This window comes from Mastigoproctus giganteus, chromosome 7 (genome assembly GCF_048544385.1).
Source record: "Mastigoproctus giganteus isolate SK-2022 chromosome 7, ASM4854438v1, whole genome shotgun sequence".
Taxonomy (NCBI): domain Eukaryota; kingdom Metazoa; phylum Arthropoda; class Arachnida; order Uropygi; family Thelyphonidae; genus Mastigoproctus; species Mastigoproctus giganteus.
In genome coordinates, this window is record NC_143581.1 from 60,739,877 (window position 1) to 60,755,019 (window position 15,143).

General features: G+C 35.2%; 1 protein-coding gene across 1 annotated transcript in view; it reads right to left on the bottom strand.

Moving 5' to 3' along the window:
• Window positions 1–9,382, bottom strand: part of LOC150082947 (tubulin beta chain) — a 63,707-nt gene extending 54,325 nt beyond the window's left edge. Inside the window, exon 1 of the mRNA XM_090377690.1 lies at window positions 9,220–9,382. Within this exon, the coding sequence (XP_090233816.1) occupies window positions 9,220–9,276 (57 nt within the window). The 5' untranslated portion in view covers window positions 9,277–9,382. The remainder of the gene's footprint in view (window positions 1–9,219) is intronic.
• Between the last annotated feature and the right edge of the window lie 5,761 nt (window positions 9,383–15,143).

Below are 15,143 nucleotides of genomic sequence, written 5' to 3' on the forward strand. Positions count from 1 at the left end.
GTATCCATAATTCTGACATTATATGAAAAGATAAAAAAAAAAAAAAAACCCCATAATTAGAAACAGTCTTGTTACATATACAGGTAGTTCCCGACTTTACAAGTTAATTCGTTCCTAGCGCAAGCTCATAAAGCGGGAATATTTTCCCATAGACGTAATGTTAAGTAAAGGTCAACAAAACAATAGTTTATGCTTAAACAATGATTTATTTACCCAAAGAAATGAAAGCATAGCCTTTAAAATCAAGCAAATTATAATAAAAAATTATTTATGTCATACAAATGTTAAAGAATGTTTATTTTTCATCATCATCGACTAAATGCACATTCGTTGATGGTTCTTCACTAATTGTTGGCTTGGCGATGGCATGCATAAGCATTTTTTAAAAATTTGTAGCAATTTTTCCTCAGCTCCTTCACATTTTGCCATTTCAAGTAGGCCTTGATTTGTGAGATCTCCATTGTGTGTTTGAAGCAGATCAGTCATTAGTTGTAGAAACCTCAAGTTGCAATTGGTTAGCAATATTAAACAACCGCTTCTATTTCATTTTGTATGATCTCTGCTGGTTCTTGAAATCCTTCAAAATTATCAATAAAATGATGGCTGAGTTTATTACAAACACCATGTTCTTCTCTGTAATTTTGTCCCAGGCTCGTTTGATTATTTTGATTGCATCTAAAATATGGAATTTTTTTCAAAATTCTTTAAGAGTTATACCTTCCTACTTATCTCTGCCTGAATAAATAAACGCACGTGCAGTAGTAATGTATTGTATAGCTAAGCATTCATAAATACCATATTTATGAATGCTTAGCATTTATTTGTTGCAGATAGTGTTAATATTTTCGATTCTGTTGATACCTGATATTTGAAAAAAAAAAAAAAACTCATAAAGAGAACAAAAACTACCTGTAAATATTAAAAGAACAACAACACTCCACAGCCAAAAACTGGAATGCAAAACAGACAAAAAATGGAAATGGAAATTCTGTGGGAAGTTACCATGGCTAAACTTTTACAATTAAAAAAAAAAAAAAAAAAAACCCTCAGTCATTCATGCTTCACATGCAGCACCTGAGGCGCCTCCGTAGCCAGGTGGGAAGGAGCAGCAGTGCGTAGCACGTTTCTTGATTAGACCGGGGTTCGAGTCCGTCACCACCAAATACGGAGGATGCGGAAAGGTCAGGAAATGACCACCGCATATCCCGGAGCAATATGGCCTTAGTTGCTAATGCTCCTAAAAACCAAATAACAACAACAACAACAGCAGCACCTGATGATAGATACTTTTTTGTTTTTATTATGAAAAATTAAATTTTATATTTTTTTTACCAAATTGAAATTGTTTTTATTATTTATGATTTAAATAAAAAAATATCAACCAAAAATAAACAAGAGAAACCAACAACAATAGTAATGCTTTTATTGTATTTCTTAGAATTTAAGGTTACTCATTCCTTGAAGTGGAACACAGATGCTCAGGGTCCAAAGAATCACATTGCGATATAACAGGATCGCATTAGAAAATTCTAGCCATTTTTTGGCATTCAAACTTTATACTTACTATCAATTTTGCTCGCCTCTTTTTTTTGCACAATAATTTCAATACGTACTATGTCTAAGAAAGGATCACACAAAGAATAATAATGGAAATAATACACAATTGCATTGTTTCAATCTTTTATTGATGTACTGTACAATAAAATATTTAAAAAACCAATATTCATGTTGTTAAATATATATAAACATGATAAACACACATATTTTGCCACAAAAACAAATCAATACTCACAATAACTGCTTTTTCACGTGGTTGTATTGACTGTTATATTTCTGTTTTGAAATTAACAGTTTCCAAGAAAAAGGAAAACATAATGCACTCCCTGTTCTTTCAACTACTAAATAGACATTAGTGAATAAACTTTTGCACGTTTTAGTCGTTACGTTCAAGTCTTTCATTTTTTTAAAAAAAATCAAGGGTTGACTGTTTCATTACATCTCTTTGTTTCTTTTTAACAATTTCAATAAGGAGTTTTAACTGTGAAACTGAAAGGGAATCTAATCTAGTTTAAATTAGGAAATAAACTAATTTATTTCTGGATATATATGTTCAGCAGTTGCTTTGTCTGTTCAATAGTTTGGTTTCTCCATGTGAGTATTATTTCTCTGTCCTATTATTTTTACACTACATATGGACCACCGTTGGACAAATCTTTTGTATCGTTCTTTCGCGGCATGGATTTGTGTAGCATTCAAAACGTAGTGGTTCCCTAACCATTATGGCCTTGTGGTCCACTGACAAGATGGGGCATAACATTAGTCTTTTCTATTCAATTCGATATTATGGTATGTTGTACTTTCTTCTCTATTTTAATTTCAGTATTGTTGGCTGGTTACAATTACATATACTGTATTGATATTTCACGTGTTTTGGAAACTGTTGCTTATCTGGGGAGCACCGCCAAATTTTCCTTTAATTTGGACTCTGTTTTCTAAATTATTTAATAATGTTTCTCCAACATTACTTTATCCTTAATTTTGCATGTTAAATTATTCGCTCTACTGGTTTTCCACGCTACTGGTATACTTTCATTTCTTTTTATTGAAATTTAATATTACAGTTAAATACAAGCAACATGTTGTGGTTTTTGCATTTTTGCTACCACTGATGCCTGCTCTACTATCCTTATTTTTTATTTTCACTTAATTTTGCTTTTATTTCTGAGGTCTAATTTTTGATTCATTTGGATTTAATCAGAATTATATATATATATACAGTAGAACCAGGATAAGAAATTCCCACATAAGAAGTTTCCCAATTTCAACTCTTATGTTGTAATGTATTATTTTTCCACGTAAAGTTTTCCGGGTAAAAGGTTTTCCAGCATAAAAAGTATGTGATAAAGAATACATTGTGCATTATCATAATGATGTTTTCCCACTTAATACGTTTTTTAAATATAGAAATTCTCTATTTTTATATTAAAAAATATGAAGTAATACACTGTATAAACATTTTGGTTATCGAACATGTTAGCGCATAGCATCATATTAGTTCGTAGTAAACCACCGACCGGCCTCCGTAGCCAAGTAGTCAGGAGAGGGAGTGCAGTAGCACACTCTCTTTGAGTATAGAACAGGGTTTAAGCCCCTGACTGCTAAATATGGTTGATCTGCCAACCCACATTGGACCAGCGTGGCAGATTATGGTCCACTTCCCTCAACATGAATTGTCGAAGAGGCTTCCATCCTGCAGTGGATGATACCTTACCTTACTGTGAATGCCTTCACTAGGAGTTGTCCGATATTTCACTACCTCCAATAAGCAATGTTTCCCCACTGGAGAAGACTAATGTTACTTATTCTCGGCATGGGTGGTGGGATCTGCTAAGAATCCACTAATGAAGTGTTGCCTATTTGAGAATCTACTATTGAAGGTAGTTCAATTTCAGGGCAACTCGCTATGAAGGCATTCACAATATGAGATATAACAAATATGATGCCATTTCACCTACTTAGGTAATTTACCACAAACTAAAATGATGATATGTGCTAACTTGTTCGGTTAGTGAATTTTCTGCAGTCTGAGGCTTTCAGTCCTAAAACCTTTTTAGTATAAATATTTTGATATAATAGAAGTGACATATTGCAATTGTTTTCATCGATATCCATACCTGGATACATCAACCATGTTAAGCGTTAAGTATCCACTCAAATTTGTCAGAAAAGACTTCCCCTTAACAAACCCATGCTATGTCTGAACTATAACTGGAGTCTTGTCTAGATGATACTGCAATGCATCTTTAACCAGTGACTCCATTATTTTCCCTGGAACAGAAGTTAAACTAACAGGTCTGTAATTACTCGTGTCACCCTTTGATCTCTCTTTGTGAATTGGGGACACATTTGCACATCTCCAGTCCACGGAGACCTCCTAAGTCCAAGGAAACTCTCATAATTATGGCTAAGGGTTTGTTTACTTCCTTTGCTACCACCTTTAACATAATTGGATTGATCCACCATCCCATCCACCTCAGGTGCCTTTCTTATGTTCAATTTCAACAATTTCTCCTCCACTTTGCTGCTCTCAGTTATTACAAAATCATTTAGCTCCCTGCCTGAGTTTGATAAGCTTCTGGCCTCCACTTCCCTACAGACTTCCTAGTGTGAATATAGATGTAAAAAACTCATTCAGTTGGTCAGCTACCTCAAATTCGTTAACAATCGAACCATCAATGTCAAGTGGACCAATCTGATTCATCCCCTTCATGCTAGAGTTTACATAAGTAAAGAAGTCTTTACTGTTTTTCTTTGCATCTTTTGCCAAACATTTCTCGTAATCTGCCTTCACTTGCTTAATCTCCTTTGATTTGATTCCAGACAAGCTAATATCTACCAGTCTTCTGTGTCACCTGATAATTTATATGCATCCCATAGTATGAACTAGAGCTGTAATGCTCAATATGTTCTACACTGATATTAATATTTGTAAAATAATAAGAGAAGTTTATCTCAATATAGTACGTTCGTTGAATGCTGGGCAAGGGGGTGTTTGCGAACTAGCTGACGTATTCTGTGGTAGCATGTTGTGTGTATGCAGGGGGGTCATCACCCAACTTGTATGCACTTGGTCGCAAGCCCACGAGAATGTGTTAGAATTCGTATGAACTTGTCTTGACCCTCCCAATAATGTTTGTAATTTGTTAACGTGTCTGTTTTTTTATATCTGAGGCCTGTGCTTCCTATCGCAAATACTCACCTCAATATAGTACGTTATAATATATTGAGGTAAACTTCTCTTCTTATTTTACAAATATGCATCCCATGCATTTTTTTCTCTGCCATGTCCCTGTTAGGACAAAAAGCCAAGTAGCTTCCAAGATTACTTCCTTGAATGCTTTCCATTTAGAATTTGCTGTTGGTAACATCAGCTGATCCCACTGTATAAAATTTTAAAAATCTCTGCGACCACTGTAGTCACCTTTATGAAAGCAAAAACCCTTCCCTTTACCTCTGATGGTAGTTACATCTTTAAGAAGTAAATTCCACATCAGTAAACTATGATCACTGCCACCTAGTGGATCCTTTATCTGCAGATTCTTAATGCATGAATAATCACTGCTGATAATCAGATCAAGGGTATTAGGTATTACTCCCTCTAATTGCCTCTCGAAAATGCTACTGTAGAAAATAATCATCCAATCAATACACAAAAGTCTTGCTAGTGCGTGAGTGACCAACCCACAAGTTCCAGTTTATATCTGGGAAGTTAAAATCCCCCATTATAAGACAATCTGGTTTACTTGCCCACTCTATTTCTCAGTAGTTGTTCGTTGTACTCAGAGTATTAGACCTATAACACACTCCTCTCAACTTGGTTTTCCTGCTGCTTATGTCACACCAAACTAACTCAACACTGCACTGTCCATCCATGTCACTTAATTCCAATTCTGCATTCCTTATCTCTGCGTGACACCATGTCTCTGATATCCCAACAACATCAGCCTTTGATGTCTTCACCAGCACCTCAAATTCATCAAATTTATTTGCTATACTCCTAGCCCTGGTGTACATGCAGGTATATGCACCTGCTCTTACTGTTAGTTACTCTAACACAACCCATGTATTTACTTGTTCCATTGATGACTCCCATTAGTCCTTGAAATCTCCAGTACCTCGCTTTCTAGACTGCTGCTTATTCCAACAGAAGCAGTTCAAGAATCACTTTCACCTCTGCCTGTGGCTACTGTTAATCTATTAGTCTGTGAATCCTCCCCACCAAGCTAGCAGTTTTTCGACATTGCCTCAATAACATCAGCAAATATTCTTGCACGCTTTCTATTTAAGTGTATCCCATCCCTGTAGAAACAATCTCTCCTATTAACAAGGATACACCACACTGAGAAAAATTCTACCCCATGAACCTTGCACAATCTCTCCAGTGCCGAATTAATTGACGAGACTCTCATCATATACTCCCTCCTATCATGTCTGGGCAGAATTGCAGACATTTTCAAATTTGGCCCTAACCTGCGACTTTTTTTCAACATTGACCTATACTTGTTAAGTAAGTCTGCAGATCTCCTACTCTTAATGTCATTAGTACCAACATGTATAACAATATTACCCTTTGTGCCCTTAAAAGATGATATCTGCTCTACATCATCAGCTTTTGCCCCTGGCAGACATACCCTAGTCCTATTCAACCTATCCTTTTTGCACAATATGTTTCCGTCTCCCTGACAATAGTCTCCTGTGGGACCAGCGCATTCTGCCCTGAAGGTTTCTGGTGTGTTGCCTGATGCACAAGAGTGAGCTCTGACATTGAGTTGGGCAGCTGAGAGTTTGATGGGCACCCATTTCAGATGCTTGATACAAAAATAAAACATGCTATGACGTTAATAAGTTAGTTCAATTCTTTGCAAAGACTGTTTTCAGTGGATAATTACTTCAGTCGTTTGTTGTGACTACTCGACAGATGGATATGCAAGCCCTTTCCAAATCAGTTTCTTTCACGTACCTTAAGTTCAGAGTGCAACATTCAAGCCCAGTATTTTTCCTGGACACAAAATTGTTGCAAAAATTTTTTGTAATAACTCTTGAGCAACAGAACCAGCAATAAACATAAAAGGCCTTGCTGTACATAATTGAACCTCAATTCCACTAGTTCATTTTTAAAAGATTCACATGGAACACTCATACAAAATTTTAGATGCAAAAAATAATTTTGATATCATTTACTTGGATTTTAGGAAAGCTTTTTATACTGCTGCACGTGGAATACTGTACAAATTGGAGTAGTATGGCATTAAGAGCAAGTTGCTGCTATGGATAAAGGGAAGGTTGATTGAGAAAAGATAGAGTGGTTATTAATGGGCACTCCTCTTCGTGGACTAATGTTAATTAGTGGAGTCTCCTCAGGGTTTGGTGCTGCACCCATTCTTTTCAGTATTTATTAATGATACTGATGAAGGTATATCAGGCTTAACATCAGCAAGTTTGCTGATGATACAAAGGTTGGCAGGGTAGTTAGTGACATCATCAAGGTAAGCTACTGCAACAAGTTCTAGAAAAATTAGGCTGATGCTGAGAAATGGGAGTTGAAGTTTAACACTGACAAATGCAATGTACTGCATATGGGTAGCAGTAATCCCAGATTAACATACCAACTTTGTGCAATTACACTTGGAATAGTGGAAAATGAAAAAAAGACCTGGGGGTAATTGTACAGTTCTCTGAGCAGTACAGACATGTTATTTTTATTTTATCATTATTATTAGCCAAATGGTGCAAGGAAGCCTGAGGCTTATACTGCACCAGCCAAAAAAATTTTTTTCTGAATTACCCCGAGAGAGAAGTAGAAGGGAATCACTAAGAAAGAGAAGAATGATGATATCCAGCTGAGGATCCTGGGTGTGCCAAGTCCATACTCACCAGATGTGAGCCCCTTGGGGGAAATTTTACCAGGATAGCTCATTGGGGTTTGTCAATGATATATAGAAACTTCGCTATCAGGGATAAGGTGATTACCCCCCCCTCCTTGTACAAGGCAATGATTAGACTGCTTCTTGAGTATACAGGTCTGGAGGCCTCACTTTCGGAAGGATGTAGATCTGCTGGAGTGGGTGCAGATAAGGGTAACCAGATTGGTGAAGGGAACAAAAGGGTGCTCTTACCTAGAAAGGCTTCAGTTCTGCAAATTTCAGTATGTGGAAACTAGACACCTGCAAGGAGATCTGATTGAGGCATTTAAGGCCTTGAATGAATTGAGTAAGCATTCTTGATGGGAACCTTCCTCTTTCTGAGATTGCGCACGCACGCGCACACACACACACACACACACACACACACACGCTGACCGGGCTAGCCGAGTGGGTAAAGTACCTGCCCGGCAACCCAAAGGTCGGGGGTTCGATTCCTGCCTCAGGCTTGGATCAAAGTACTGCAAAAACCTTGGGAGGTGCAATATGGCCACAGAAGCCGATGCGGCAACAACTACCAAATCAAAAAAAACACAAGGGGGCATAATTTCAAATTGAGAAAGGATGTTTGCAAGGCAGATGAGTGGAAGTTTGCCTTCAGCCAGTGGGCGTTTCATTGTTGGAACACACTTCCATCTGTTCTTTTGGAAGTGGGTGGTTTGAATTAATTCAAAGAACTAAACAAATTACGGGAGGGTGTGGTTGGGTGAAGTGTGTTTTTTTTTTTTTCTTCTTCTTTTTTGGTTGTTTCTTTATAAGCTTGCTTTCTTGCATGATTTGCCAGTACTAATACTAAAATACAGTGCATTCAACTTCAAAACTATTCTACTGAGCAAGAAATGCTTGATCTGAAAATCTCATATTCCGAAGTAGTGCTTTCTGAAGCTTTTCGGCTAAGGAACATATTTTCTATGCAAATCTTAGTTTTCTGGGGAAATTCAAGTTAAAAACATACTAATATATGGGTGAAAATTACATAGAAATAATACAAAGAGCGAACATGTGTGGAAATCCCATCATTCCGTACAATATATGGTGAAAACCACTTCTTAATAAAAAGAGAATCCTAAAAAATTTTTAGAAGTTTTTGATGTTTTATTTATAAAAAAATAAAAAGAGTTAACTTTCAAGCAATTCATAAAAATTGAAAAATATGTGCTCCACGTAAAATCATATTAACAAGTTGAAACTATTTACTTTTGTTTTATTTTTTAAATATGAGAACATATACGAATCAAAGAAGAAATCCGCCAGGGGGTTCACCTATATACACACCAAATGACATTTCAATCTGCAGCAGGCGCGAGAACTTGAGTTTGTTGTAGTAAACGAACAATCTGCAGACGCCATAACTCCATTTATATTATACATTTAAATATATTTGCGAAAATCCAGTTGAAAATCATATATTTCCTCGATCACGAATGATTCCCTTCCGCCAAACATGAGGATAGAGAAAAGAAAATACATCATATATACATCAAAGTTTCACTATCCGGACAGTTCCAACGATCACATTACTTTTTATGAAAATATTATCCATTACTTATTAAATCAAACTAATACGTACAAATTATTGCAAAATAATCTATGTCGTTATATATATCTATCTTAAACAAACCGAAAATATATTAATTTATAGTGCGGATTTAATCGAACTATAAAATACAAAATACAGTATATAAAAAAATGCAGTGATGTGAATAAATGTGAACATTAAAAAAAAATGCATATATACCTTTGCTCCAATTTGATTTCCGCACTGACCTGCTTGAATGTGCACTATTTCACGCATATTGTACAAAGCTTAGTTTAAAGTTGCTCAAGAAATTAAAAAAAAAACGTACCTCAGAACACCGAGTAAGTACTCACAATGCTGTAAGTTTGCAAGAAGCGCAGTTTTAACGGTCGCACGTTTCAAACTGTCGGAGAGAGCATGGGATGTTTTTGTATTCTTGCGCAGTGGCACTTTAAATGAATAAAGAATAGTTTTCAAGTAAATCTGCAAAGTAAGTCATTTATAAATTTTAAGATATAAATATTTTTTAAAAATTAAACATTAGTGTATAGTTTTTGTTCTATTTTTTTAAATACTAGTTATGCTGAATTTTATGGGGAACTATTTTCTAAAGAACAGTCCAGAAAACCGCAGACGAATGCAGTAAGAAGCGCGGGCATGTGTTTTCCTAATTTCATTGGCTAAGTGGTCGTTGGCGGGTAACACATTTTGATAGATGTGTAGAATTTGATAAATGCGACATTGGAAACAGAAAGTTAAATGTGTTAAAATAGATTGTAGCTTATATTTATGAAAGATGTTTTTGCCATACATTGAGCATCTTCATAAACTCAGCCGTAAAAATGCAATATATTGAAAGACACATACGATAGTCGTAATTAAATATATATTTTTTTCTGCATTTATTTTGCGCGCGCGCACACACACAACTTCTGTATGTTTTATATTTATAGATTTTGAGAAGGCTGTAAGATCGGGTAGATAGTTTCGCTTTTCTGTGTTGCGTTTTTCAAAAATTACGCATTTCTGAAAAATATATATACTATTTCAATTTTTGGAAAAGTAAGATGGATAGATGGAGGTAGAAAAGTAGATGACACTGGGGATAAAAAGAAATAGTTAAGGAGGTATTTGATAAAGGAAATATGGATGAGGGAGGGTTATATGAGGATGGAAGGAATGTTATTGGGAGCTTTAGATTTATTATTATTAGCTATATGGTGCAAGGAAGCCTGAGGCTTATGCTGCATCAGCCAAAAAAAAAAAAAAAAAATTCCCAAGTTACCCTGAGAGAGAGAGAGAGAGAGAGAGAGAGAGAGAGAGAGAGAGAGAGAGAGAGAGAGAGAGAGAGAGAGAGAGAGAGAGAGAGAGAGAGAAGTGGAAGGGAATCACCAAGAAAGAGAAGAATGATGATTACCAGCTCAGGACCCTGGATGTGCCAAGCCCATACTCACCAGATGTTAGCCCCCGGGGTTATATTGGTGACAGATTCTGAAGGATTGCAGAAATTGGTTAATACGCTAAAGCAGAGGCGGATCGTTAACTTCGGGGGCCCTGGATTAACACTGTTTGGGGGCCTACCCAATTAACCCAAATTTGGGTTAGTTGTGGCGACTCATTCGCAATTTTGTCGAAAAACTCTTTTTTTACCCATTTTTAAATAGGAAAAATTATATGCAACAGACATTAAGAACTTTTTTATTTTATTTGATGCACTTGGATATACAAACTTTTATATACAGTTTTAATGAAAAAAGGTTTTGTATATATAACAAACATCAAATATAAATAAAAAATAAAATGTATTAGATATTACTTTTAGTAACAAACAAAAAAAAAACGAAACCACAAATTCTCAGGTCAAGAATAAAGACTAAGAAAAAAAAAAAAATAATACTTATTCTTAAAAATAAAATAAATAAAACATTCTAGGAGTTATATAATGTAAGTATTTTTAATACATTAAAGACATTTAAAGAGTAACTCTTCTGCATTTTTGGGCTGCAAATTCTTTTATTTGATCATCACATTGTAATTCTTTGGTTAAATCACAGTTTATGGAAAAAATTGATAAATAATTTAATCTTTCATTCGTCATTGTTGTCCTATATTTGTTTTCTATATAGGACATCCTGGAGAAGGATCGCTCCGCCTCACAACTGGTGATTGGCAACGCCAAAAAAATTTTTAAGATTGTATAGCAATTCGGAAAAACATCAACAAGTTTATTTTCATAAATTAGCTTGAATATATCACTGTATGAGTATGAGTCTGGCTTAGTCTGTAAGTAGGATTTTAACTGAATGCATTCATTGACTAAATGTTCGTCTATGTCATCCGAATAATAATCAACAACATTACGTGCACTTTCCAAGTCAATATTTTCGATATTAATGTCTTGCAAATCCATTAAAAATTTGAATCTTTTGCTAAATTCCCCATAGACATGACCTCTTCTGTATAAATCCATAATCAACTTATCTAATGCAACGCTTAGCGTATCCCGTTTAAATTTTTCTTCTCCATTTAGCAAAACTTTCTCTGTAGATTTATCCGAAAATTTTGAAGTAATACGTCTCTTTTTTAAATCACTGTATTCTTTTTCCACACTAGTACTTAATTTTTTGGCTGTCTTCTCGTATTCGTTTAGTTTCTGATCTGATTGTTCTCGTATGTTGCTCACGAACGCTTCTAATGACGTAATTAATTTCTCACCTTCACATATGTCTAAGCCTAGAGTCTGCACTTTTTTGTTAACTAAATTGAATCTCTCTAAAATTTCTTCCCAAAAAACAGTTAAAAAAATGCGATTTCAAATTTCGCCAAATTATTATATGAAATATGTGCCTCTCTTCGAAAATCAATTTCTCATCCATATTGTCACTAAACGTTTTTAATATGTTCACGATATCACCGTAATTTTTTAAAGCTCTAACAGCATCATAGTGACAAGACCATCTAGTCTAGCTATCGCAAATTTTAGTTTTGTTTCACGATTTAGAAGCTCCCACCTACGGGTAGTTGCAGAAAAGAAAACATATTTGTTGCACTACTCCAAAAAAGTTCACAATTTGGGTTGCAACCACACGGCACAAAATCAGCGCATTTATTTTTTTGTTTGAGATGTGCTTGCAAGCTATTGTATGTATCCGCCGGACATATTTGCAACCTTGTCAAAAGACTGTCCTCTACAATTATCCAGTGGCAGTCCATTTTTTTTTTAGAAATTCTTGTAATTTTGATGAAAGATACACATCTTTCATACACTTTTCCCTCAAAACAATATCGTACTATAATAACACAATATACCAAATAAGTTGGTCATTGTGGGACAAATCTGGTGTTGAGTCCATCACAATTGAGTAGTACTTGGCATCATCCCTATTTATTTCAGCTATAATTCTTTTTATTACTTATTTTCCCATAATCTCTATTATTTGTTCATAAACTGTTTTTGATAAGTACGAAGTGAAAGACTTTGGTCGCAGTTCTCGTTGTTGGATATGTTCGCGCATGAATGGATCGAACTCTGCTAGTAATTCCAGAGCCCCCATAAAATTACCATTGTGCGGAGAGCCAAATATTTCCTCGTGACCTCTGAATGCTAACCCCCTTACACTTAAATATTTCACCATTGCAATAACGCGTTTTAGGACATTGTGGTAATATTCCGTATCTTTTCTTAGTTGCTCCTGCAACTGCTTATCAATAACAGACTTATCTTCTTTACGTGTTAACCATACTAACAATGATTTCTTATGTTAATTAGAATTTTCGTGAATTTCTAAACAAGGTCCTATATGTTTCCAGTCAGAGAATCCGGTTGTGTATTGAGAAGGGACTTTACAGAAAAGTTTGCAGACTAGACAAAAAACATTTCCCATACTGGTAGAATAGCACAACCAAGATCTTTCCAGTATTTTTTGCATCTTTATTTTGGAAATAAGTCATTTCATGTGAGAGACAGCGATTAATAAAATTATCATTTAACTGTGTAGGCCACAAACCTACGTCAACATATTAATTAAACAACTCTGCATTTTCTAAAGCCTCTTCTGCCTCTTTATCACTATCTATCTTCTTGCAAAACAGCAACAGAGACTTCAGAGAACTGGTCGTCATCTAGGTCTTGTATATTTTTGTCTGGTACTGAATGTCCATCAGCGTTAACATTAGGCGCCTCCGTAGCCAGGTGGGAAGGAGCAGTAGTGCGTAGCACACGCTTCTTGATTAGACCGGGGTTCGAGCCCGTCACCACCAAATACGGAAGATGCGGAAAGGTCAGGGAATGACCACCGCATATCCCGGAGCAATATACCCTTAGTTGCTAATGCTCCTAAAAACCAAAATAACAAAACAATAACAAAACAGCGTCAACATTGTTTTTAGAGGTCCTCGGTTGTGATTCTAGTTTTAGTAATTCTTCATTATTGTTATATACATTTTGTTGTTTTTTCTGTTTCTCTTCGGTTAAGTTATTCTCTCTTTCGCTTATTACAGCACCTATATCGTTTAGATTCTCATTTTTATTTTCCAATACAAAAAATTTTGAAAATTTGGCACATTTACTTCTTTCTTTTTCTCTTTTTAATTGTATTTTTCGTTTTTCAGCTGCGCTTTTATATTTTCTACCAGACATTTTTTTAGGTATTTATTTAATCCGAAAAGAAATTAAAAAAAAAAACATAAAAAAAAAAACAATCCACCACCATATTAGGTTAGTTGTTGTGGGGGGGGGGGTATTTTTTTATGTTATTTTTTATTATATTATTTTTATTATTCACTTAAAAATTTTCTTATTAACTATCTAAAAATTTACAATTCGCTGAACACCCTATTGACCTCTTTATCACCCCCACCTACGCAAATCTGACTACAATTTTCAGAAAATTCCAATTTCTAGGGTGTGTAAAGCAGTTGTTAGCAGAACATTAAAGCCACACATTTTGTTTACAAAATTTAACAAACTGTTAATGAGCATACAACATTTACATAAAAGAAACAAATAACTACATACAAGCTTCCTAATTTCATATACATATGTAAACCATGCTACAATACACTACACTCTCTCTCTCTCTCTCTCTCTCTCTCTCTCTCCCCCTCCCTCCCTCCCTCCCTCTCCTCAGTTATTCCCAATATGAGAATTATTAACATCAGTTTGTATCAGTTGTATTTTACATAAAATTGACTCCACAATGATTACTCAATCATTCTCTTACCTTACCAATTTTTTTCTTTCTTTCTCTTACATCAATAATATTTACTTCAGCTCTTATTACTCCTTTAGAATCTTTACATCTGGTACCCTCTTATCTCAATAACATTCCTTATAGGTCACCCATTCTGCCTTAATTAATATCCTAGCCACCCTAGTTATCACCTTAGTCATCCCTCTTTACTCATGAGGATTTTCTTTTAATAAAATTTATTTCTCTTTGCACCTCATCTGATATGTTACCTTGTTTGGCACTTGGCCTAATTTAATGATATAGGTTAACCTATCCTTACAGTACTACCCTTATAAATATAATTTCTTTGCTAATTCCTTTACATTATTACTTTGATTTTACTATCCTTACCCTTAATTCATAATCATTAACAACATTAACTTTATTCATAATCATTAACAACAGGAATGTTCCTTTCTTTTAGAAGGAGTATCACTCAATGCCTTACAGAGCTAGGTTATGAGTCCTTGAGTTCAGGATTCAATAAAGAAACAAGGAACAGACTTACTTTCCGAAATCGCCGCTACCTCCAATGTCCTTGCGTTCAGGTTTCCCACGCGACTGACAGGCTTACTTCAGTTTCTTGGGCTCTCCGGTTTTTCTTCGAGACTGCTGGGGGCACTCCGGTTTTCTTTCGAGGCTGACAGGCTTACTTTCACTTACTTGTCATATGATACGTCGAAGCATTGTCATGGCGTAACCTCCAGTTTTTCCTTATGCCAAGATCAAGTATTTTCGTTCTGATTGGGTCTCTCAAGTGCTCAATGATTTCTGAGTATAAAGTCTCATTAACAGTATGACTTCCTGGTATAAATTCACAACGAATTATGCATTAATAGAAAGGAATAGTATAACTTTACTTTGGGACATATCAGTCAGAATTTTTTCCCCACTTTCTGGGCGACATTAGAG